Here is a 24,208-nt window from a genome sequence, read left to right on the forward strand (position 1 = left end):
CAGACTAGATCTCTAAGTTACTATAGAAAAGATGTTTACTGTCTCACATGGGATTTGGGTTTGCCACACAACTCTTTAAGCAGCCACCATAAGACCAAGCATAAAGGTATCAAGGGACTTGCGAGTACTCTTGTAGATTAAAGCCTTCACCACCTGACCAGCCGAAATATTCCTCTTGAAGGTAGGTGTGGGACCTAACCCCTGACTTAGCCACCTTCTGTCCTAGTTGGTACCTTGACCATCCCAAGTATTAAGACATATGCATTACGGATTTCCTAACTAAGTTGGAAAGATTGTGTACCTTGACACCTCTTTCTTGGTCCTGCCAGTGGTTAGGAAGAGTTGTTGACACTAAGGTCTGAAATATTGGGTCTTCAGATAGCACTGCAGAGCTCTCACGGTACACAAAAGCATCTCCTTTGGATTACCATCTAACACTTCACATAGAGGGGATGGAGAAGGGCTCGAACCTGGCGTCATGCCCCAACGGGTTCTGACCTTTGACCACGCAACCTGGTACAAAACTAAGGGAACTACTTTCTCTCCTCACCATGAGACTATGGTAGAGATAATGTGAGACTTGCCTACTCTCGTCTCCGATGCTAAGGCAGCAAAAGATCACGCCCCACACTGGGGCCCTAAGTCCCAGTGTGAGCAAGACTGGTCGAAGCCCCTCACAAGCATAGACAAATCCAATGAGGAGAAGAGGTCTATACCCTTTAGTTGGAAGACATTCTCAAGGCTAAATGGTTACATTGACAGCAGCAACTAAGAAAGATGAGGAAATCCCAATCTGTGCTACAGATTTTCTGACTGGAGAAAAATCCCTTCTACGACAACAATCACTGAAAATGGCACACTTTTCCTGAAAAACAGCCGCAAAGACCTGTCGTAAGCAGCCTGACATCTGCAGTGCCTCGCGAAAAGCCTTCCCTTAGAGATGTTGGAAAACTTGAACCACAAGGTTCAACCAACTTCACGGATTTGTGGAATATTTGAAGGTGCAGCTGACCGAGAAGCAAGGGCCATAGGGAGTTCTCTTAAGACCTCAACTAAAGTTAACAGATCCGGATACTACTCTGCATGTGACAATCTGGGAGGCACCAGGTCATCCAGAGTTCCAAAGTAATCAAGACTCGGTCGATTAGCGGATGGATCAGGTTGAACATTGAAAAGGTGTAACCATCCATATGATCCAAACAGTGCTGGAAGGAGCCTTCAAACACAGCCCATGGGTCTGCACTGGGGAAGCAAACATGAGCTTCCTGTCTAGCCCCCTGGCGAACATATCAATCTCTGAAGAACACCACATGGCCCAGAAGTCTATGCTGTGCAGGAATAAAGGGACTACTCCGACCCTACAAAATGCCCCTGGTGACAGTTTGTCTGTTAGTACAATCCTCTTGCACGGAATGTGCCTGGCTGACATCTTTACAAGTAAGATCATTCCGAGCCTCCTGTCCCACTGGGAGACCACTGGAGGCTGACCAGTGATCCTTCACACATCATTAGAGATCTCTAGTAGAAGTGCCTGTAAGAAACAAGCCTCTCCAGAGAGGAAAGGGAGCTGAGAAGACTCTCTCTGCATCAAGTTTGGAGACAGAAATGGTTGAACTTCCTCCCTGAGCATCCTAATGCGAGCTTCTGAACTTAAGATTTTTGTTGCAACCGAGTCTATTCGACAAGTACTTCAACCTCTGCCTAGGTATGAGATTCAACTTTTCCCCATTAATCACAATCCCCATATCATGACAAAAGAGAGAAGTCAAACGCAATATTGTTGTAACTAGCAACTGCCCCACTAAGGAGGCCAGGGTCAGTCACCTGTCTAGATACATCAAAAGATATATCCCTTGTGAGCGGGTTCGACCTGCTACACCTGAAGATCAGTACACAGGCAGAAGCAAAGTCTTCAACTGGTACACCGTATCAAAGAGGGAGAAGCGGAGGTACTTTTGAAAAGACTGATGCACGGGTACTTGAAAGTAAGCGTCCCTTAGATGCCCTAAAAGCATGAAGTCTTCCTCTCTGATGGAACTCAGCGCATAATGTACCGTTTCCATTCTGATCTTCGTTTGACGCACAAACTCATTCAGCCCCAGGAAGTCAACTATAGAAGCCCAGAGACTCATCTCACACAACTTCAAGCATATTCTTCTCTAACATCCCACCTTTCTCTGTCTGCAAGGCAATGGTTCTCAGTATGTTGGAGCATCATATGCAAATTCTATATCAGTAAATGAGATGGGGGGGGGGGGAGGAATCTGAAGGTCCTGAAAGGGTAGTAAGGAACTGTCTATGAAATTGGTTACCCAAGGCCCGACAAGCAACCAACACCCTACTTTTGCTGCCCGCATTTTCCTCTCCTTCCCTTCTTCCGCTGCCCCTACTACCTAGAATATCAGGTTGGGTAGCTTGAAAGAGCTGTGGACTAATAAGCCCCTTTCAAGAAGTTGTGGGCAGTCCTGATTGGGGCCCAGAGGCCTTACTTGTACCCAATCCCAAAAGCATAGCAAGGACCCCGAAGGAAGCTGCACACTGGATCAGGGCGTCCTGCAAAGCCGTCCAATTCCCCACCACTGCCTGCATACAACTCCTCAGAAGGAGAGATACTGCTGCCCACACTGATAAGTTCCAAAGTGACAGCAGTACCCCTGAGCAACTTACCTTTCAGAATCAGGAGTACAAGGAATCTCTCCTTTTCAAAACCCAGTTGGACCACTAATTGCTGACTGGAGTCCCAAGGTCACAGCCTTCCCACCATACAGCAAGAGGCTCTTGCGCTTATGTAGAGACTTCAGGGTTGATAACCCCGTTGACTTAGCAAAGTACGTCACTGCCGCTCAACTGATGAAGCCGACAAACCCTGACCTTCAATTCAAGAGGTCGAGAAGGCTATGCCTTCACCTCGAGTTTCTCCAACAGGTTAAACTGAAGATGTGCTGTCGACGTTAACTCGTATAAAACCTTCACTGCCTCAAGAGTGGAGGAGGGCAAGATCTTGTTTGACTGGCTAGAAGCATGAAAGTTCTCAAATCCACAGATCTGATTGTCAACTGAATCCATGACCAAACAAGCCTATATGACCAAAGCAGCTCCAGAGATGGCATGAGCCTTGAGGGAGACCAAAGTAGTACTGATCACAGAATCAGGTTCCCCCAGAAGGCGCAGCGAAGGTCGCCTTCGCACCCAACCATTGCACTCAAGAAATGTTCACACAGGAACATCGACTACGGATTATCTGCCTCCGTCGGCACTAATCCAAGGGGCAGACAAATCAGAGTACTTATACCCAGCTGGGGTAGAGGGTGCGGCAGGATGTTTAGGAAATTTACTTCCTTCCCTATGAATAGGATTTCTCTGTCTCAATGACAGAACCAGACATGCTAATCAGGGGATGAAGAAGACACGGGACACCCAACATCAGAGGAAGAATCCCTAGAACTGAACATTGCAGTAATAGCCAATAATCCTTCCTCTGCTGAAGTGAGGTGGGGCCATGACCCAGTGCCCCTAGATAAGGGTAGAAAGCTTCTCAGTCCCAACTTATGGTCTTCCATTGCATACAATGGAACAATGACAGCCTAAAGGCCATAATCTAAATTTGCTCAACTGAAAAAGTGTATAATGAATTGAGAGAGGAGTTCCTGGGAGTCGACTATCCAGGTAAGAAGGGTAATGGAGGGGTTTGAGTTTCTCTGTCAGGCGAGGAACAGAAAGTGTACGGGGCCGAACACACCTGCCCTACCAGGCAACTGGAGTAATTGGGGAACCAGAGCCAGCCACAGGAGAATGAACCATGGGGCAGGCACTCTGGCCCTCACATGGCTGGGAACCCCTCACCACTATCACCCAAAAGGGAGGTGGTGTCAAAAGGAACTTTCCTTATGACTACAACTGGATTTCTTCCTCTTCTTCAACTTGAAAGAACTGTCAGAATGAGTCGGAAGTCAAAGAGAAGGAAGAGAAAGAAAAACGCACATGTTTCTTCCTTTTTCCAACCCCCAGCTCTGGCTTTACAAGTAGAGAAGTCTAGGCCTGACAGCCTATCAATGACAACGCTCCGCCAAGGAGATACCACATGGGTTACTCCAATAGGAACCACAACACTGTGGAGGGGATATGTTTACTCACAGGGGCCCTCAACATAGACAAGCGATGTCAAAAGCACATAGGGAGTGGGATTACAGGCCCCAGAACCCAAGTCACAGGGAAATGGGTGAAAAAGTAAGGGGTCCCATGGACCGGGTGATGCCAGGGGTAACATCCAGTGCTGGGGCAATATGCACCTTCAGCCCAAGAGTCTACAATGCCCAACGTTAGGCGCAATATCTACAAGTACCAGAGTTTTTTTCAACAGCACTAGTGTCACAAGCCTTTGCAGTCGTTTGGGCTTTGTGGGGACATCACTGAGGCCATCACTGAGGTCACTCACACCTCATCCAAGCCTTTACTATTGGTGTCACCACAGGAGACATTGGCATTGGGAACACCAGGGGAGAGATAGCCTTAGATACCAGCTCCTGAAACTTCAATGAGGTGCGGCTAACATGGAGGGGGGGGGGGGGGAGAGACACCAAAACCTGAAAATCCTGCCAAAGTAGTGCTCAGGGCTCCTTGCTCCTAGTACACAAGTTCCTTTTTTTGAGACCAAATTAATAAACTAACCTCTTTTTCTCCATCTCCTAATCCAAACTTCTAGTTTAATATCTTGAAAAACCACAAGAGAATGAATGATAAAGGTATCGTTACTGAACAAAAGACAGCAGTTTTGTTATGAATAATGGATTCAGATAAAAACAGCTGATTTTCTGGTATTTTAACTTTCGTATGATAATGGACAATTACAGTAGTTGTTACAAAAAGTCAATAATTTACCTAAGCTTTGTAATCTAGCATCATAAAGGTAAGGACTATAAAATTATCGTGCATCCGCAACAGACAGGGATGATACACCTCTAAACTTTGATATGCCTATAAAACCAACAGTAAATAAAATGAGAAAAGTATTTTTTACTGAAAACTACATACTTTCACATGATAAAAGAAAAATGATAGTACAAGTATACTAACAATTCGCACCCCAAGAAAAAAAATCCTTCGGTAGTTTGCTTTAATCAACTGATTTGCTAAGTGTAAACAATACTATAGAAGAGCTTAAAAACGTAAACAATGGAAGAGACATATTTGCTATTTTTTTTTTCTATAATACGATATTAATATGTGAATATTAAATGCATTATTAATGGATACAGTTAAGTGAGACATCAGTATTATTCTAAATCATGTATATTTTAAATACAGCTGTACTTTTTGACCACAATATATTGACATACATGTTTAGTCCGAGCTTGCCCAAGCAGTACAAACTTTAAGGAGCGTTCAGATTATAATTTTTTTGCCAACGTATATTTAAGGATGTGTACAGTAAAGCAGCTTCCGACATATAAGAGAGGGAGGATCCTTGCCCATGCTCACCATCAGTCATTAATTACCTCATTAATGAATTCATTACTCGATCCAGCTCCTCTAAAAACATATTTCCTATTTTACAGGACGAAAGGTTTCTATACGTGTAGGAACAAAACATTGTTTTAATGGGGCCGAGTCGCACTCCTTACGGGATATTATAGTGAAATTCACAAAACTGCTACTGAACAGATTTTGTATAACCTCACTATCACACCCAGATTCAGAAGTATTGATTGGGATGGAGTTCAAAAGAACTAAACCCATTAAATCATAATAAAAAAAAATCCAGAAATTATTTCCACACTTACCCGAGATTGATGTGCTATAAATTTAAAAGAAATGATTTGAAAATAGCTTTAAAAATACAAAACATTTTCCCCAAATGAGTACAGTACAATAGTTCTTTGTTTTCTGTGGGAAGGTGAGCTGGTGTGGAAATAATACTCATCAACAAATGCCCAGTCATCATTGGCCAACTTATTTTTAATATCATACTTCAGTGCTATATATCAACCTTAAATATAACATTTAAAACATCTAAAATAAAAGGAATACCTTTGAATTGAGCATAATCTCTGGGGCTCTATACCAGCGAGTTGCAACATATTCTGTTAAGAATCCTGTATGATCATGTTCTGGATCTGCAACACGCGCTAGACCAAAATCACAAATCTGCAAAGAAAAAATTAATCTCATAACTCCTGAAATCCCAAAAATCTCAAATTCTCTAAGTATTTTTGTTTCCTAACTACACAAACCTGAATCCTTTCCTTTATTAGTAGTGTGCTTTCAGCTTAGCTGGAACTTTGACTTAAAATTTCTAACGAGGTGTCAGTTTTTACTGGTGGGTAGTGGGGTAGCCCCAACCCCAAGCCAGTATTGTACACTGAGTAGCCACTTTGACCTTCACCTAGGGAATGTGGGAAACTTTAAAGTGAAACTTAAAGGGCTCTGGTTTGTATACTTATGAAAAATACAAATTACTTTTTTAAAATTTTGTTTGCTCGTACACGAATAGCAACCTTCGTCCTTTAATAAGAAACTTATTCTCAAGGGGAAGGAAGTTCCTATAACCATACTAGCTGGTTTAAAATCCTGGGATGTCAATACATTCGGACCTGATAGAGGTACCAAAGTGTTGATTCCTACCGCCTTCTAATGAGAATGGATTCTCATGGGTTGGGTTAGGTTTCAGTCTGCTGACAGACTGTCGAGGAAGAACTTATATCCTTGGAAGGAAACGATGTCACAATGTCATAATGTATCCTACTTTCTATCCATCCTTCCCCTCGTAAGGAGGATGGGGGAGATGCTTCTATAATAGACTTGTATAGAACAGATGCTTCGTATGGAAGCTCCACTATATCAACATCCAATCCAGCAAATAATGTAAAAACCTCTATAACCCAAGAGAGGGGAAGGAAAAGAGCCAGACACTCCACCTCTAATCCTAGACTATTGTAGCGACAGTTATCCTAGATCAGATGCTTCTTGTCCTATAGGGATCTAGGTAAAGTACACAACCTGCTGAGCAGCTACCATAGGTCGCAATGGAAACATATTTAAAGACTTGTGAGAATACACCCATGGATAGTGTGCTGTAAAAGTTGCCAGGCATTTAAAGACTCCAGACTTTACTACTTGCGGCACTGACATTTTCTTCCTGAAGGCTACGATACATCGAATATTCTGGCTTCGCATGATTGCGTTTGAGGTGATCCCCTTGTAGGAGTGAGTGTCTGATTGTTCCCATGAAGTCAGAATGAAACATTTCAGGATCTCTCATTTCCATCTATACTGAAGGGAGAGTCGTGGTGTCTCCCCCAAGGAAAGGAAGGAAAGATATTCTTGCCCCCACTAGTTGCCTTTGTAGAGAGGAGAGGAAGAACTCAAGTCATGCCTGTGCTTGGTTCCTAAGTCCTTGACATGAACTGCTGAACCAAGGAGATGGAGATCTTCTATCTTTCAGAATGGCTAATGACATTCAGTACAGTTTTAGCTAAATGAAGAATGGCTAATGACACTCAGTACAGTTTTAGCTAAATGAAGAATGGCTAATGACATTCAGTACAGTTTTAGCTAAATGAAGTTTGAGAGAGTATAATGAAGAAAACAAACCACTTCAAGCAGCTTTAGTGCTTAGAAAGTAAAGATTCTCTTGAAGACTAGGTCTGAATCCAAGTTCAACACTTGTACTGGGAACTGAGCTGTATCTATACCATGCAAATTGTGGTTTCCCTGATAAAGGAAGAGATAAACAGCTAATCATGGGTCTTTCTGTATCTCAATGTCTTCTACCGAATGTTGAGTTATCAGACAGGAAAAGAGGAGCAAAAAGGCGCAAGTGTCTGGGATTTAAGGAGATGTTGGAAGGTGTCTTCGAGTGATGGCGAGAAACTAAGACTTTACGTCATGCAATGATATAGGAATATCCTAAAACCTTACACCAGACTCTGTCCATGACAGACGACTCAAATGTCGGGACATTCATGTCCTCATTCCCTGCCGGTCCCTGCCCTCAGAATGGACTCTTGGGTTTGATCGATTGGGAAGGCCTGCGGAAAGCCCATAAACTAAGATGCTATCAATTATTATAAGGTAAGGAATTCCATTACTCAAGAGGAAGTTGGAACTGCTGAACTAAGCCTCCCGAAGGTTAGTCATCCTTGGCGCCTTCTTGCTGAAGAAAATAAACAAGAGTCCTTGATAGGAAAGGATCCTTTCTAACAACTGAGCGCAAACCCCAAGTGTTAGGTGTAATCTTCATATGTACCACCCTCATGTATTTCAATATCATCAGATACGTATCTACGTTGATGGGATTATTTAGACGATGTTTTCCCTTGTAGACAATGTTTTTGCATTTAACCCTTTTACCCCCAAATGACGTACTGGTACGTTTCACAAAACTCATCCCTTTACCCCAATGGACGTACCGGTACATCCTTGCAAAAAAATGCTATTGAAATTTTTTTTGCATATTTTTGATAATTTTCTTTAGAAAATTCAGGCATTTTCCAAGAGAATGAGACCAACCTGACCTCTCTATGACAAAAATTAAGGCTGTTAGAGCAATTTAAAAAAAATATACTGCAAAATGTGCTTGGAAAAAAATAACCCTTGGGGGTTAAGGGTTGGAAATTTTCAAATACCCTGGGGGTAAAAGGGTTAAGTGTAGTAGTAGCACCATTCAGTTGAGGGCACAGCTTTCGGTATGAGCCATTGACTGTCAACAAAAAAACGTGTACCGATGTTTGCTCCCGAAGAAACGACTTTTGGTATGCATCTCTTCCCTCTCCCGAAAACTAGAGTGTTCTTGTGCAAGAAAGTAAGAGAAAGGTGAGGCCCTTACCCATACCACTAGTGACCACTGTCATTCTTGTGAAAGAGTACTGGTAGCCGGTGTGTAAGCACTTGTACCGCATACAGATACGTACCTTCAGGGAAGGAATGTTTCCAGCATGTATTCTTTCTCCTCTCAAAATTTTCTGGTAAATGAAGTTATCAAGTTCCTTGCCTTACTAGAGGGTGAATGTCAGCTCTCATTATGAGGTAGCTTTCTGGAAGGGCTCATGCTAATAGTAAATCTTTCTTGTTCTGGAAAATAAAGTCCCAACAGCGGAGCATTCTCGATCTGGAGTAGAGTGCGAAGAAGTGCAGCATCAAGATTTGAGAATTGCGCACAACCACAACAGTGGGGTCTTATTCACGATCAGAAAATTGTGTGCCAACACAAGGGGGAGTACGAGAGTGGGGTCATACTCAAGATCAGAACATTGTGTGCCAACCACTGAACATACTTGTGAGGAAATGGACAGGCATACGCTCTCTTTGAGGCATGAACGAGCATGCAAATGCTATAAATCCAATAAACGATTGCAAACTTGAGGCGACACTACTTTTAGAGTGTGCAATTAAAAAGCAGGCGAGGTGGCACTCCTTTAGAAGAGTGAGATCAGATGTGGTTGTGCTCAAATGGGAGCATTCTTTCGCAAACAGGTAAGAAAACAAGACAATCGCAAACAGGAGAGGTGGCACTCCCATAGAAGACCGAGATCACTAACAGGTTAGACGGCAATCCCGTAGAGGCGGGCAATCACAAACAAGTGAGAGAGCACAATAGTAGGAGTGCTCAATCGCGAACGTGTGAAAGCCCGCGCAATCAATAACAAGTAAGAAGGCACTCTTTTAGGAGCACACAGCATGCTATTGTACTGCATAATAGATCTCCAAAGGGGTCACAATCAGGAGAGATGGCCCTCCTACAAGGACGCACTATCACAATCAGGTGAGATGGTTTTCCAATAGAAGTGCGCAATAACTAACAAATGAGTTGGGTGCTCCATTACAAGCAAGATGGGACACAGTAATTGCATGCTAATACGTAGTAGCACCCTAATGGATGCGCACATAGTAACTTTTAATCTCGATGTCTCTATCTTTGTCCTCGGTGAAGGATTAAGCAATACTCTCTCCTACGGGGAGAGAATCAATAACACCCTTATACGTAGCTCATCAATCAGTCTTAAAGAATTAACTGTATCAATCAGTCTTAAAGAATTAATTGTCCAAGAAGGGGGAAGGAAAAGAAGGGCACTTGACAGGCAGTGTGCTCCAAGTCAGATGAATGTGTGGATCTACTGTCGTCACTAATAGACAAATATGTGGTAGAGGTGACAGTGTGCAACGACGTTTCATTCCGAAGTTACGATGCCATCGTTGTCACTACTACACACTAGCAAGAGAATAAATAACAAAAATTTTGTTAACAGGAACAAAACTTGCATATCAGCAGGTTACACAAAAACTGTCAGTCAACTGCAATTATCAGGAAACTGCAAAACTTTCAGCCTTCCTTTAATTTCCTCGCACAGTGAACTGCTAAGCATAAACTAGGAGATAAAACATTAAGAAACCCAGTTTAAGGTGCCAGGATTACATCTGTATTCTCCAGCGGCTGAAAACAAATTGGCTACTCTAAGTATTGGCTGAGAGGCAAGCCTTCTATCCCCATCATCTGCTAATACCAACCGACACCTTGTTATAAATTTTAACAGCTGAAGTTCCAGCCAAGCTGAAAGCATACTCCTATTAAAGGAAGAGGTTTGTATTGGTGTAGGAACAACTATCCTTGATAAACTTACTGGCAATGGTTTAGAAAATACTTAACACAATAAAATAAAGTAAACTTTAGTATTGATACAAGGCTTAACTTATAAACAATCAAGGATATTTGCACTAACAACTTGCAAAGTTTGAAAAGCATAGGTTCAAGATCATCCAGCATCCACATACCTCTAAAGTACAGTTCAAGACTTTTGACCCTCAAAGAAGTTATTACAACAAAATGCTGTTTATAAGCTAATATTTTCAGATAACAATAAAACTACTTAATCTTTTACTTTGATTTCAGAATCCAATAAGACTATTTGGGCTTGATGTTTTTTTTTTTTTTTCTAGTGAAAAAAGGGTAAAGTATTTAGAAGTTCTTACATCAGTAGTATCATTTCATTTTGTAACTGGTACCATAATACAGAGAAGACATTTTCTTTGCAGCACTACCTGCACAGTATTACCATGTTAGTCTTTTTAGCACAAGAAATAATTCCAGATGGTTATAAACCTGTTCTGCTATATACTAATTCTACACCACGCAATTTAAACTGTGTAGAGTATCAATGTCACATGCATCAACAGTCTTGTTTTACAAATACATTCCAACCAATTATTGAGGTTTGATCCCACACTCAAGGGATTTTCCAATCTCATTATTAAAGGCTACAAATTAATACCCCGCCCTATGTCGTTAATTGATTACAAGTGATCCGATGTAAGGCGATTTTTTACTTAGGTCTGATTTTCACCTTATAAAGTATCTTGTACGTTCCCTACACATACTCAATACGAAAAAGTAATTATAACCTGCTATCATTTTATAAATACCAGATACCTACATCAATAACCTTCCATGTGAAGTATAGTGCTATAAAATACAGCACTTAATCATTATTCTATAGTAGTAGAAACTGATGGAATATGGACTATTTTTTTTCTTTAATACCTAACTCTTCACTACGAGGCCGCAGATCCACTACTCTAGCTATATACGAGATTTGCTACCATTGAATATACATGCTCATTTACTCTATAATAACCTATATTTCCATGTTTATTTGTTTTACTGCTGATTACAGAACAAATTTTTCAAAAGTTTGCTTTATTTTCTACTCTATTGTATTTCACTAATAACCGAAATATTTTATCCATTCATTGTGAAGTGATTATAGAAATAATTTGTCATGAGTTTTGCTTTTTATAATTTTCTTTAAACAATGGTAACACACTGTGATTTTGTGTAAAAAAAACTTTATATTCAGAGGCAACATGTTATTCTGTAATAATTCCATGATAAATAGCCGTCAAAAGGTAAAAAAACACTCCTTAGTAATTATGGACTATACGTTATACAGAAAAGTAATGATAATATCTATTGTTTACTTTGACATAATAACTATTCTACTGTATAACGTATAATTATAAGGTACGATAAAGCACTGAATTTGTGTAAAAAAAACTTTATATTCTTTGGGGTGACTGTTATTCCGTAATAATTCCACGATAAATAGCTATTGAAAGGTATAAAACTACTCGTCAGTTATAATGGACTTTGTTATACAGAAATATAATGAAATTATCCATTTATTTCTTTTGTCAGAAGTATTCTATAATGTATAATTTATAACGTATATACATACATATACCAAGGCCCTTCGCCCAATTTTGGGGGGTAGCCGACATCAAACAAATGAAACAAACAAAGGGACCTCTCCTCTCTACGTTCCTCCCAGCCTGACAAGGGACTCAACCAAGTTTGGCTGGTACTGCTAGGGTGCCACAGCCCACCCTCCCCCAGTCATCCACCACAGATGAAGCTTCATAACGCTGAATCCCCTACTGCTGCTACCTCCGCGGTCATCCAAGGCACCGGAGGAAGCAGCAGGGCCTACTGGAACTGCATCACAATCGCTCGCCATTCATTCCTATTTCTAGCATGCTCTCTTACCTCTTACATCCATCCTCCTATCGCCCAAACTGATTTACCTCCCATTCATGGTCATTCTCCTCTACCAGTTTCAATCCTCGTCCAAGCACTCGAGCATTCACCTCTCTCACCACTCTTCTATAATCATGAATAAAGACTAGAATCACAAGATTTTGCTGGCGGTAGGGCGAGATGTGAGGATGCCTACGTTTCTAAACTGTAGGACTCAGGGGGGGTTTCAGTAATGCCTCGGGTAGGGAATGTCGCCATTACAGTAGCTAGAGTGAGTGGTGTTATTTTTTATGGAAACAAAAAAAAAAAAAACAGACTAAAATAGCTTTTCCACAATTGGAAATAAAGGCTAGAATCCCAAAGATTTCGTTGGTTGGCTGAAGAAAGGAGGAGGAAGGGCTGATATCAGGGAGAGGAGGAGACTTTTTAGTGACTGTGAACTGTGCGCGATATAAAATTATGTCCTATACTATTTGTACGATATACAAGTAACTTTAACCTCCTTATAGTTTATATTTGTAGCTTAGCTTTTAATAATAATAACAATAAAAATATTTATATTAATAATAACAATAATAATAATAATGATATCCGGACGTCACCATCTGTATCATCAGGCATGTTTTTGACATTTAACGACATCACCATAGCGGAGGGATTAAGGATGATCGATGAAAGTCAGAACTGGTGTATGTCAAACTAGATGTATGTAGTGGTATTACTATATATGGTGATTATGTATGATTTATGCTGTATCTTTGAATTAACATTGAATGAGAGGTCGTTCTATAAGAAGTTCCTATAATGAAAAAAAAGTAAAGAAGATCTATAAAAGAAAAAACAACTTGTTACTACTGGCAGCAATAAGTAATATCTACCTTCAAGTCACAGGTGGTATTCAGCAAGAGATTTGATGGCTTAAGATCACGGTGAAGAACATTTGCTGAATGAATATATTTCAATCCTCGGAGAATTTGATACAGAAAGTAGCAGATATGGTCATTACTTAATTTCTGGAATGAAAAGAAAATAATTATACAGCTTAGCAATTTAAATGTAACAAAATTCATTATAAAGTTACAATAATAAGAAATCATTAAATATCAAATTTTTCAAAGGTCTTACAATTCAATAATAATAATAACAACAATAATAATAATAATATTGATAATGATAATGATAATCATACATTTATAAAACACTGATGCAAAAAAAAAAAATGTGATTCCAACTATGGAACAAAACTATAAACATAATTCACTTAAAGCTACATTCATACAGTTCTCATACAAATCCATACATTTACATAAATATGGAAGGTTCTCTAAAATTCCTGGCAGTGAAAATTATAGCTTCAAAAGTCCTAAATTAATTGGTAAAATATGAGGACAAAGATAAACAAAGAACCATCGGAAGGTATCTACATTATCTTCTCAGCCATCTCACAAGATATTGAGCTTGTGGATATCAGATAGGATTGCATTGCATTGTATTCCAGAATTTGGGCCATAAAGCCCAGCATTGAGGACCATTGGCATGGTGTTTGCAAACTATAAATAACTCAAAAGGGAGGGAATATTGCTTTTTGAACCATTCTTGCTATACAGTATACATACCACAAAAACAATATAATTGATTTTTGACTAGTCATAGCATTGTGAACATGTTCATGAGCGTGTGTACACCCATGAAGAATACATGCAGTTAGCGAAGCGATCAGAACTACGTCAGCAATAGGAGCTGACCAGCCCGCCTCATGGGCATGACAACCGCACCTGTAAACAAATACTTGTTTGTTATCTTTTGTAAACATAAGCAAGAGCCGGTTCCATCCTGTTAGGAGTAGAGGCTTGAGGCAATAATCTTGAAGGGTTTTGTCTCACGAGACCATTTTGCCCTGAGGGCATGATGGTGCGAGGTGAAGACCACAGGAGGTCGAAGGCCGACACCATGCGAGTGCTCCGATGACCTCTCTATTCTTTGGGGAGGTGAAGTCTGATATATTAACCTGGAAATTTCATGTTTCATGAAACTCACTGTGCCCCGTGGGATGCAGCAGCCGCAAACGGTCAATAGGCAATTCCATCTGCGACATTAACCCCGCAGGAGTATGTTTTATGAGATTTATTGTGTCTAGGGGTACAATGGTGTAATGTGCCGGCCGCAAACAGTCAGTGGCATCCCCATTTACGGCAATAACCCTGGAGGGTTCTATCTTACAAGCCTCGTATTGCTGCAGGTTTCATCCTTCCTGGAGAGGTCCGAGGGTCATATAGGCAAGCGTGCATGCCCAACCAAAATAGCTTGTGACAGAACCTCACTATGGGGGTGATAGCATGCAACTGTAGTTGCGCAAACTTCGTCAGTAAGAGCAGCTCACCCACAAATCTCCCTAATGCTCAAGTGTCTGGGTGGGCTCTCATGAAAATGAATAGGGTGGAAGTGCTCGCCAGCAATCAAGCAGACCCATGTCAGCAAGATTATTATTATTGAAAGGAGGAGATTAACCAGCCCAATGAGTCAAACTCGACTCCTGCAAAACTGGCCTCATCGGCAAAAGGTCACTCGCATACCTCGCTAACGCTCAGTGTGTGGGTTTGCTATCTCACATGAATAGGTTAGAGGGGTGCGTCAGACCCTCATCAGAGAGGTCAAGCTAGCACTTAACGTCTGGGTTCCTTCTCTCACACGAATAGAACATAAACACTAGTCAGTGCTCTCAGAGGAGGTTGGCGAGTTGTCTAGCATGCTCCTAGGAGGAGGCATGAGCTCGTATGTTGGTAAGCATTGGTGAGAAAGATTTTCGTGTGAGTTGACGCACAGCAAGAAAACCAGGCTCTTCCTCATAAAGGGAGGAAAGCCCGAGGCCGGAGTCCCAAAGGGCTACCTCTAAGCAAGCGGTTGGCAGGCCTCACTATCTGCTGCAATAACCCAAAGGATTATAGCCCACAAGACTCTTCCATGGGAAAGCCGGCAACCGCAAGCAATCAGCAGGCATCACCATCTGTGTCAATACCCCAAAAGGGATAATGCTCATGAGCCTTGTTGTGGGCATAATGGGAGAGACGGGGACATCATCACCATCTGGGTGCTCCAAAGAGCTGGAACAGTGTCTGATAAATCGAGCACTCAAACAAAGCCCTGAGGGGGCAACAACAGAGGTGAGGACTCGCTCGCAGATGATCAGCACTCACTCACCGAGCAGAGAAGATCGATGCTTCATACTCTGTGGGACCTCAGAGCTCTGTGCAAGCTCAGGTTGAGGGAGCGTATTCTAATCAACAAGCTGAGAAGACTGACCTAGTCAGATTCTGGGCTGCTCTGAAGAGCTGGAAAGAGGCCCAACAAATTGAGCACTCATTCCAAAGCCCCAAGGGGGAAACCACAAAGGTGAGGAGGGCCTCGCTTGCAAACGAGATCGGCAATCACATGCTGGAAAGAGATGCTCAGTACTTCATACACTGCACGACCTCAGCTCTCTGAGAGGACATGTAGTATAATCAGTGAGCTGAGAAGATTGACCTAAGTCAGCTTCTGGGTTCACCACATTGGATTCCCAAACTACTTTTTACCTGCTCCTATTCATTGCAGGAACAAAGAGTAATGAGCAGGTGCAAAGAGATCTGCAGCTAAAGGCAACTGTGTGTCTACCTCTAGGATACTCGCAAGCCCTTCCTTAACAGGGAGACCCAACAGCCCCAAAGAAGGCAGGCAACGCGAGAGCGACTACTGGTAGTGGGTGCCGTTGCTACGCTAAGGGAAGTAACAGTGTTCGCACCTAAGTGTTGTCCAGGGGTCACTTGGACAACGTGGAGGAAGCAAGACAACAAAGTAAGAGACCAAGACTTCTACTTCTGCCATCCACTGAACCACTTCCATTGTGAGGATGACCACACTCTGGAAATGAAAAAAATAAAGTAAAAAGCCAGTTTATGTAACAAGTTAACGGGAGAGACAGAACGTCTAACTCCACCGAGCCAAAATAAAGTGACGTAATTTCCCCGGTCTACACTGCCCCTAACTAGCAGTAGGTGGTTATACCTCGCCAAAATCTTTATGGCTGGATTCAGCTTTCGCTGGAATATATACCGGTAATCACTGCAAAGAGCAAAAGGGTTTGTATTAGATGTTGGAACAAATTGCTCTCAACCTTCAAATGATATCTATAGAGCTATTTTTAGAACCATGTCATTTATAGGTTTTTTCTCTATCCTCCCAAACTTCTATTATTCCACAGCAAATTTATTTATCCTTACCTAGCTTCATCTAAATGCAAGCAGCTTTTCCTCCATCAATCATCCTTATTTTCATTAACATAACCTGAACTCCATCACGCACTTTCCAGTACAGTACCTTACAAAGTATTAAATCCTACTGTACTATGCTCCCATAATTCATACAATAACCCCTCGTACACATTTAGCTGCTTATATGGTGGTGAAAATTTCCTGTAAGCATTTCATCCCTAATTTCAGTGGCTGAAAGAACAATGTGGCAGTTACTGTTAGAAATTGCAAAAAGGTTACCTCACCTGAGATTTGAGTAACTTGTACAAGTCAGTTTCCATGAGACACTGGACAATATAAACATCTTTCATGGCTTCTATATTTTGAGCCCGTATAATATCACGAATGTCGATTACCTGTTGAAAAAGGATAAAAAACAACACCATTAAAATTTTTGTTACTCACCTATACAATCTTTAAAAACTATTTTAATAAAGAGTACTTTTCACAGAATCATGTTATCTTAAATTACAGGATAAAAATTTACATTCATAAAAGCTAAATAAGCTAATTCATAGTTTATATCAAATGTTTCATATGAATTAAGTTCCTCAAGGGAATACATCTGATAGGCATCAGTGACAATGAGCAAGAATAAGATTTGGAATGAAATAAATAAGCCTTATCCTATCAGAGGAAAGAAATTTATTAGAATGGCATGGAATGCTGGTGATAGGACTTCAATCTGCTGAGCAAAAACTCAAAATGGGAAGTGGAGGATTTTGACATGATACCAGGGACAAAAAACAAGTGTGACTTCTGTAAAGTCAGCTAAAGCTTCAAGACCCTTGAACATACGCAATATGATTTCACCACCTGGATGAGCAGAACATGTGGAAAAATAGTTAAGGAAGAGGCTTGACTAAGAGGGCAAAAATTGTGTAAATAATAAAAGAAGATATGCACTTATCTCCAAAAAAGTTAATTTTCCTATTTCATATTGCAAGACTTTTTAAAACCTTTTCAGCATAAGCAGTCAAAATTTGGTTTAGAAATGTCCCCAGCACTGAAAATTTTTGTCTAACGAATAAAGCAATCCTATTAATTACAGTCTGCCATAAGTAACACCCAGAGCCTCTTCTGGTAATCACTTATTGATATTACCCCTCTGGTAATCCAGCAACTCATTTCCATGTCAAAATAATTACAGTACTCTCCCTGGTGATCCTAAGCCTCATCAATACTTAATATCCTAAAAAATTTGGCATAAATATGCACATCAACCTACAAACAAGATTCACTACGCACATGGGGAGATGCTTCATCTAAAATTCAGATAAAAAAGAAAATAGAAGTTCCAACGCATACAAAGTAGGCGTTTAATAGGTTTTTAAAACAGAGTAAAACGGAGATCAGACAACGCCCGTTCTCCTCCGAGCCGAAATGCGTGTATGAGCGGTGTGGTGACTCTACCTCCCGCCATTTCCCCGCTAACCAGTAGAGGGGAGTAACACCTCGCTAAAGTTTTATGGCTAGTTTCAGCTGTCGCTCAAACGTATCTCCATAGTAAAGAGTTGAAAGATTTCTATTTGGTGCCAGAACCACTTATTATTATTATTATTATTACTAGCCAAGCTACAACCCTAGTTGGAAAAGCAAGATGTTATAAGCCCAAGGGCTCCAACAGGGAAAATTGAATTTAAGAATACTGTACTTCTCCGTAGCTGATATCAAAGTGTATATCCAGTGTACTGGCGGGGGGAGGGGACTTCCCCGTTACCCACCAGTAACTACAAACATCTCGTTATAAATTTCTAACAGCAGAATTCTAACTAGATTGAAATTATACTCCTAGGAAAGGATGAGGGCTTGTATATATGTAGGAACAAAATACTTATCTGCAAATTACATGCATCAAAAACCAGGAAAAAAATGCATTACAGAAGGTCCTCAACTTACAAAAATACAGGGATGCAAACAAATCCAACTCAATTCGTATAACTCAGATATTGTATCAAAAGTTTGTATACTGTAATAAAATAAAGAAAGATTGTAACAAAAGATTATTAGGTCATTTGATACAGTAAGCAAAATTAATTTGCAATAGCCTGATATTTATTTTATATGAAATTTAACAATATTTAATTACAAACAACTTCTTGGAAACTACTAATCTTGAAGTTGAGGACCTTCTGTATAACAACTCAAATGTGGTAACACTATTGATGAAAATACAAAAATAACATTACTCAAACAATTAAGCAAGAAAGATTGTGATATATATGTATATCTATATCAACATTTGACAAGATTCCTCAATAAAAAATGGTACTAACATTTTCATGTTTGAACCTCGTAAGTATCTTGATTTCCCGAAGTGTCCTTTGGCAATAGGTTTGATGTTCAAAAGGAGATATTTTCTTAATTGCCACCTTTGTCTTCGTAACGCTATCGTTTGCCGATCTGTAACAGGAAATGACAAGGATTAACTACTGATATTTCATATAAAATTATGGAAACTATCTCACATTACTTCACAAAACAGGGTTTTTCATAAACCATTAATGAAATATTGCCTTATTCCATAGGAAAATTAAATCCCAGCCACCCCAAATAGTCATGTTAAACCTGAAAAGTTCCCACAGCACACATTCAGTCCTCCTACCTTTCACTTTTTGTAATAAAACCTTAACAGTCTGCAGGGAGGACACTAGATTCCTGATTTACAGGGTTGAAAGAAAAAAATGGTTTGTATTTTAAAATCAAGTTTTTATTGCCATATTTCCATCACAATTGTATTGCAAGAATTGGTATTTAGGAGGAAGGATATAGAATCTATAACCAATGATACACAGTTCATTAAATACAGGGGTAATGGAGCTCCATCATACAAAACATTACAGTATACTGTTATCTGCTAACCAGGAGAAACAGTACATGTCACTAAGCCCTCAACTGCAACAAGAGGCTCCAAGATGATTAATTCACTAGCCCTGCCTTGCGTGATTGAGAGATGCAAATTCAGGAATATTATGAATCATTATTATTGAAAGGAGATTTACCAGCCTAATGAGTTAAGCCCATCTCTTACAAAGCTGACCTGTGATGTTTTGAAAAGCTAGATAAAGATCTTTGTTTGCCATCCTTTCCGTCTGGGTTTATTTGACTCCTCTAAATAATAGACAACAGAAAAATTACATTTAGATCATTATGAATTACATCTGCCTATTATAATTTTGTGAAAAGAGAGAGGCATCTGTATACCCCCTGCTAAAATTAATGACAACTAATTAAAAAATTCTACTTAAAGGGACCAACCACATTAAAACTTGAATCATTCAAAATTTTCACATATGATGCAGATATATATTGTTCTCTTCGAGCTAAAATTTTACGTCATTCACACCAATACTTTTTTAATAAAATGTGACTATTTGAGTTTTAAATATTTAAAATTACTTCAAAAATATCATATCAATTGTTGTGAACATTTACAAATACTGTAATAACTTTATTAGATATTTTTATGTCTGCACAAATCTTATTGTATTTGATTTTTCCAATTTTTAAGATTACAAGATTTCATTAAAAAATAATTTACTCAAAATTATGTTTTTAGAATAGGATAATAAATAATAGAAAAACAATAAATTATATGAGGAGACGGTACCATACATTTGATCTCGAGTACTTTCCGCTAAATGTGAAAGGGTTGTTTTTTCTGCGCACTCCTTATCCACGTTCCATTATTACCTCTGCCAACGAAGTTGGAGGGAGGTTGTTTTTTTTGCCCCTGTTTGTGTATTTGTTTGTGAACAGCTTCCTGACCACAATTTTAATCGTAGAGTAATGAAAATTTCAGGGATTAACTGTTAGGTAAAAAGCTGGAAATTACCAATTTTGGAAGGTCAAGGTCACTGTCAAGCTAAATGTCCAAACACGTAATCAGCCTAAGTTTGGACATCGCTATCAAAGAGACTTCAAACTTGGTTCATATTCAAGTGTATAAAAACCCACACCTATTAATACACGTTAAGGTTAAAGGTCAAGGTCGAACAAAAGGTCAAGGTCGAACAAAAGGTCAAGAAATAAGCTTCCACGGCAGAGATCTGAACTCTACTCGGAGCCCCTTTAGTTATTATCATTATAATTATTACAAGCTAAGCTACAACCCTAGTTGGAAAAGCAAGATGTTATAAACCAAACAGCATCAACAGGGAAAAATAGCCAAGTGAGGATAGGAAATAAACAAACTACAAGAGAAGTAATGAACTAAGTAAAATATTTTAAGATCAGTAACAACATTAAATTAGATCTTTCGTACATAAACTATGAAAACTTCAAAAAACCAGAGGAAGATAAATAAGATAAAATAGTGTGCTTGAGTGAACCCTCAAGCAAGAGAACTCTAACCCAAGACAGTGGAAGACCATGGTACAGATGCTACAGTACTACCCCAGACTAGAGAATTATGGTTTGATTTTGAAGTGTCGTTCTCCTAGAAGACTTGCTTACCATAGCTATTATTATTATTATTATTACTATCCAAGCTACAACCCTAATTGGAAAAGCACGATGCTGTAAGCCCAGGGGCTCCAATAGGGAAAAATAGCCCAGTGAGGAAAGGAAATAAGGAAATAAATAACTGAAGAGAACAAATTAACAATAAATCATTCTAAAAAAAGTAATGTCAAAAGAGATGTCATATATAAACTATTAACGTCAAAAACAATTATGTCATATATAAACTATAAAAAGACTCATGTCTGCCTGGTCAACAAAAAAGCATTTGCTCCAACTTTGAACTTTTGAAGTTTTACTGATTCAACAACCCGATTAGGAAGATCATTCCACAACTTGGTAACAGCTGGAATAAAACTTCTAGAGTACTGCGTAGTATTGAGTCTTATGATGGAGAAGGCCTGGCTATTAGAATTAAAGTCTCTCTTCAACCCTCACAAAGAGGAAAATAACATCTGAACAATTACAGTGCAGTATTTAACTCCTGGCAAGAAGAATTGTTTGGTAATTTTAGTGTCGTCAGGTGTATGACAGGAGAATACGGAAAGAATGGGCCAGACTATTCGGTGTATTTGTAGGAAAGGGAAAAATGAGCCATAACCAGAGAGAGGGATCCAACGTAGTACTGTCTGGTCAGTCAAAGAACCCAATAACTCTCTACCAGTAATATCTCAAAGGGTGGCTAGTGCCTTGGCTAACCTACTCCCTACCAACTATAGGTCAAATAGCATTTTAAGAACTTAATAAACAAGTGAATGGGATAAAATAAAAATTTACATATCCACATTGATAAATGATGTCTGCACTATTGCTACTAGTAGATTACCGTATGTCAAATGGCAGTGTTAGTGCCACCAACCATTTAACAATTTTAAGTGTTGATAACCAATAACAAAAAAATAACATTTTAGATGACCGTAATATTTGTATGGCCAATCTACATAAACCATTCAATCAATTCATTCATATTTCTGTAAGTCATGCTAATATAACATAAATTTGCAATCAAAATAGTCTCATCAGTAGCAGATAACATTCTGGATAATTTGCTTTACTGTATAGCTACCTACAATAAATTTTTCAACTTTGTAAAGAAAGTGGCAGCTATTCTTTCAATATGAATCTTTGACAGAGAAGACTGTTGGTAAGATTAGAAAATAAAGAATGCTTTTCCTAATCAGATGTCAGAATATCAGAGAGACAGCCTACCTTAGCTTAGCCAAGCCTTGGCCTACTATGAAAAGTAGGCCTAAGCTATACCAAGTCCTATTAATGATAACAAAAGGTAGAGTAATTGCATTTACCCAGGGCTACAATTTATGCTCCACGCATAAGTGGGGAGAGGTCGATCCAGGAGACAGTTGCAGCTAATCAATCCTCCTACAACAATGTCTTCTTCCTCTAAGAAGAGGTAGCAGCCTTAAGCACTGAGTGCATACATGTCTACCCACTCAAAGGCTAGTGCATGCAAACAATTTTGTATTACAGAGGAAGTGAGTTCATGTCAACAGAAGGGCAAGTGGGAACAGAAAGAAGTTCTGGATCTGGTGGATATGCCGAGAACAGTTGAGGGTGCATGCACTGAAGAGCATGATTTGCTGCATGTACATGAGAGCACGAATGGATGTGCGCACACAAGAGCACGTTTGGCTGCGAGCACATGAGAGCACAACTGGGCAAGCGCACAAGAGCACGACTGAGCGCGGACACGAGAGCACGATTGGGCGCTCTCTTGTAGGAGACCCCTCTAGAGAGTGCAGACAGGAAAGGGGGAGCAAGCTCGAGCAGGTAACAATGTCTTTCCCATGGGGAGAGAAAAACTACGAGTCACACAAATGCAACTCCTATCAATTGGTCTCCAAGGACTTCTTCGTCCATAAAGAATAAAAGAGCAAAGCCACTCCATCCTGACTGGCAGTGCGTGAAGTCAAAAGTGAGGTAGAAGTGGAGCACGATTTTGAACTTATTCTGGTATGGTATCTATTTTATGCCATGATGACACTCCAAGGAAAGAGACCCTAAAAAAGATAGCACTACCAAGAGGTAAGTCTCTAGTGCCTTCCCGGACAAGTTAAGAAACTGATGAGAATAGCGGTGGCCCTCCCATTCAACTTGGCAACAGTAGACACTCCTTCACACTCACAAGGGAATAAACAGCAACAGGAATGCTGTCAAACAGGAACAAGAAAGTGTATATCAACAAGTTATCCAGACAACAGTCAGTCAGCTAAAGAAATTAGGAAAACTGCAAAACATTTCTTCTTCCTAAACATCCTTTGCACACAATGAACTTCAAACATTTCTAAAAGAAAAACCAAAATATTAAAGCAGCCAGATTACAGCACCTGGAGTAGAGTACACTTCTACTCTCCAGCGGCTGAAAACCATGAGGTTACTCAGTGCATGTGCGGAAGGGGGAGGGGACTTCACCACACGCCAGTAATTATCAATACCTATTATAGATTTTAAAAGCAGAGTTCTAGCTACGCAGATAACATGTCTACTAAAGGAAGAGGGTTCTTAGTCATGTAGGAAAATACTCGTATTACAATAAGGTAGTCTAACAATTTAAAACTGTAAATCCAAATTGCCACAGGAGCTAAAAGTCCTTGTGCACACTTACAGCCCTATCAGAAGACCAAAACATGAGACATGAAATTGGGATCCCATTCATACATGAACTGATGGAATTAATTTTAAGGCCAGGTGGCTGAGGTGGTGAAATTAAAGGCCCAGAAGACCTATACAAAATAGTTAGTCTCCTCAATAAAAGACTCTTACCCAGCTGACCAAGATCTATAATCTGCCTTCAACCTGCTTAAGCTACCAGAGGAATCATCCAGAGCACCAGGACAAAGATCTTTGGTGTACATTAGTAAGCTTAACCCTCTTTGACAAAGCCAAAACACTGACCCACCAGTCAGTCGCATCAATT

General features: G+C 39.9%; 1 protein-coding gene across 1 annotated transcript in view; it reads right to left on the bottom strand.

Moving 5' to 3' along the window:
• The window catches only part of rl (Mitogen-activated protein kinase rl), a 95,287-nt gene that overhangs the window by 34,317 nt on the left and 36,762 nt on the right, over nucleotides 1-24,208 (bottom strand). Inside the window, exons 2-5 of the mRNA XM_068346438.1 lie at nucleotides 19,089-19,215; nucleotides 17,058-17,168; nucleotides 13,405-13,539; nucleotides 6,028-6,144 (exon numbers count right to left, since the gene is read on the bottom strand). Coding sequence (XP_068202539.1) covers nucleotides 6,028-6,144; nucleotides 13,405-13,539; nucleotides 17,058-17,168; nucleotides 19,089-19,215 — 490 coding nt within the window. The remainder of the gene's footprint in view (nucleotides 1-6,027; nucleotides 6,145-13,404; nucleotides 13,540-17,057; nucleotides 17,169-19,088; nucleotides 19,216-24,208) is intronic.

The sequence above is a fragment of the Palaemon carinicauda genome, chromosome 22 (assembly GCF_036898095.1).
Source record: "Palaemon carinicauda isolate YSFRI2023 chromosome 22, ASM3689809v2, whole genome shotgun sequence".
NCBI lineage: Eukaryota > Metazoa > Arthropoda > Malacostraca > Decapoda > Palaemonidae > Palaemon > Palaemon carinicauda.